At 44.0% G+C, this 1,712-nt stretch overlaps 1 protein-coding gene across 1 annotated transcript in view; it reads left to right on the top strand.

Annotated features, from left to right (window-relative positions):
- Positions 1-1,712, top strand: part of wdfy3 (WD repeat and FYVE domain containing 3) — a gene marked incomplete in the record, with an annotated part of 271,946 nt that overhangs the window by 201,324 nt on the left and 68,910 nt on the right. Inside the window, 1 exon segment of the mRNA XM_055887856.1 lies at positions 1-116. Within this exon segment, the coding sequence (XP_055743831.1) occupies positions 1-116 (116 nt within the window).

The raw sequence follows: 1,712 nt of genomic DNA, 5'->3' as shown, positions 1-1,712 counted from the left end.
GTTGGAGGACATCTTTAAGGTGTCCCTCCCCACCAACGACAGAGGACATGTAGATATCAGCACCGCTCGGCCTGCCCTGGAGGAACCTGCCCTGAAGAGCTGGCAGAACCACCTGGGTGAGAGAAGACACACACATCTAGACAGACGGACAAACACACATCTGGACAGACGGACACACACACACACACACACACAGATGAAAACACACCCACACACACAGAGACACAAACACATACTGTGTATTCAGAAAGTATTCAGACCCAATGACTTTTTACCACATTTTGTTATGCTACAGCCTTATTCTAAAATGGATTCAATAGTTTTTTCCCCCTCATCAATCGACACATAATACCCCATAATGACAAAGCGAAAAAACAGGTTTTTGGAAATGTTTGCAAATGTATTAAAAATAAAAATAAATGGAAATGTTACATTTACGTAAGTATTTCAGACCCTTTACTCAGTACTTTGTTGAAGCACCTTTGGCAGCGAATACAGCCTCCAGTCTGAAAAACATCCCCACAGTATGATGCTGTCACCACCACCATGCTTCACCGTAGGGATGGTGCCAGGTTTCCCCCAGACGTGACGCTTGGCATTCAGGCCAAATAGTTTAATCTTGGTTTCATCGGACCAGAGAATCTTGTTTCTCATGGTCTGAGAGTCTTTAGGTGTCTTTTGGCAAACTCCAAGCGGGCTGTCATGTGCCTTTTACTGAGGAGTGACTTCTGTCTGGCCACTCTTAACATAAAGGCCTGATTGGTGGAGTGCTGCAGTGATGGTTGTCCTTCTGGAAGGTTCTCCCATCTCCACAGAGGACCTCTGGAGCTCATTTAGAGTGACCATCTGGTTCTTGGTCACCTCCCTGACCAAGGCCCTTCTCCCCCGATTGCTCAGTTTGGCCGGGCGGCCAGGTCTAGGAAGAGTCTTGGTGGTTCCAAACTTCTTCTATTTAAGAATGATGGAGGCCACTGTGTTCTTGGGGACCTTCAATGCTGCAAAAATGTTTTGGTACCCTTCCCCAGATCTGTGCCTCGACACAATCCTGTCTCGGAGCTCTACGGACAATTGCTTCGACGTCATGGCTTGGATTTTGCTCTGACATGCACTGTTAACTGTGGGACCTTATATAGACTAGAGGTCGACTGATTAATCGGAATGGCCGATTAATTAGGGCCGATGTCAAGTTTTCATAACAATCGGAAATCGGTATTTTTGGACACTTTTTTAAATTATTTTTTTACACCTTTATTTAACTCTGTGCAACAGAGTCAGGGTATATGCAGCAGTTTGGGCCGCCTGGCTCGTTGCGAACTGTGTGAAGACTATTTCTTCCTAACAAAGACAGCCAACTTCGCCAAACGGGGGATGATTTAACAAAAGCGCATTTGCGAAAATAGAACAATCATTGCACGACTGTACCTAACCATAAACATCAATGCCTTTCTTAAAATCAATACACAGAAGTATATATTTTTAAACCTGCATATTTAGCTAAAATAAATTGTCACTTCTCTTGCGTTCATTGCACGCAGAGTCAGGGTATATGCAACAGTTTGGGCCGCCTGGCTCGTTGCGAACTAATTTGCCAGAATTTATGACATACATTGAAGGTTGTACAATGTAACATCAATATTTAGACTTAGGGTTGCCACCCGTTAGATAAAATACGGAACGGTTCCGTATTTCACTGAAATAATAAACGGTTTGTT

This window comes from Salvelinus fontinalis, chromosome 28 (genome assembly GCF_029448725.1).
Source record: "Salvelinus fontinalis isolate EN_2023a chromosome 28, ASM2944872v1, whole genome shotgun sequence".
NCBI classification, from domain to species: domain Eukaryota; kingdom Metazoa; phylum Chordata; class Actinopteri; order Salmoniformes; family Salmonidae; genus Salvelinus; species Salvelinus fontinalis.
The sequence above is the reverse complement of the archived record's forward strand: the minus strand, read 5'-3'. Positions and strand labels throughout refer to the sequence as shown.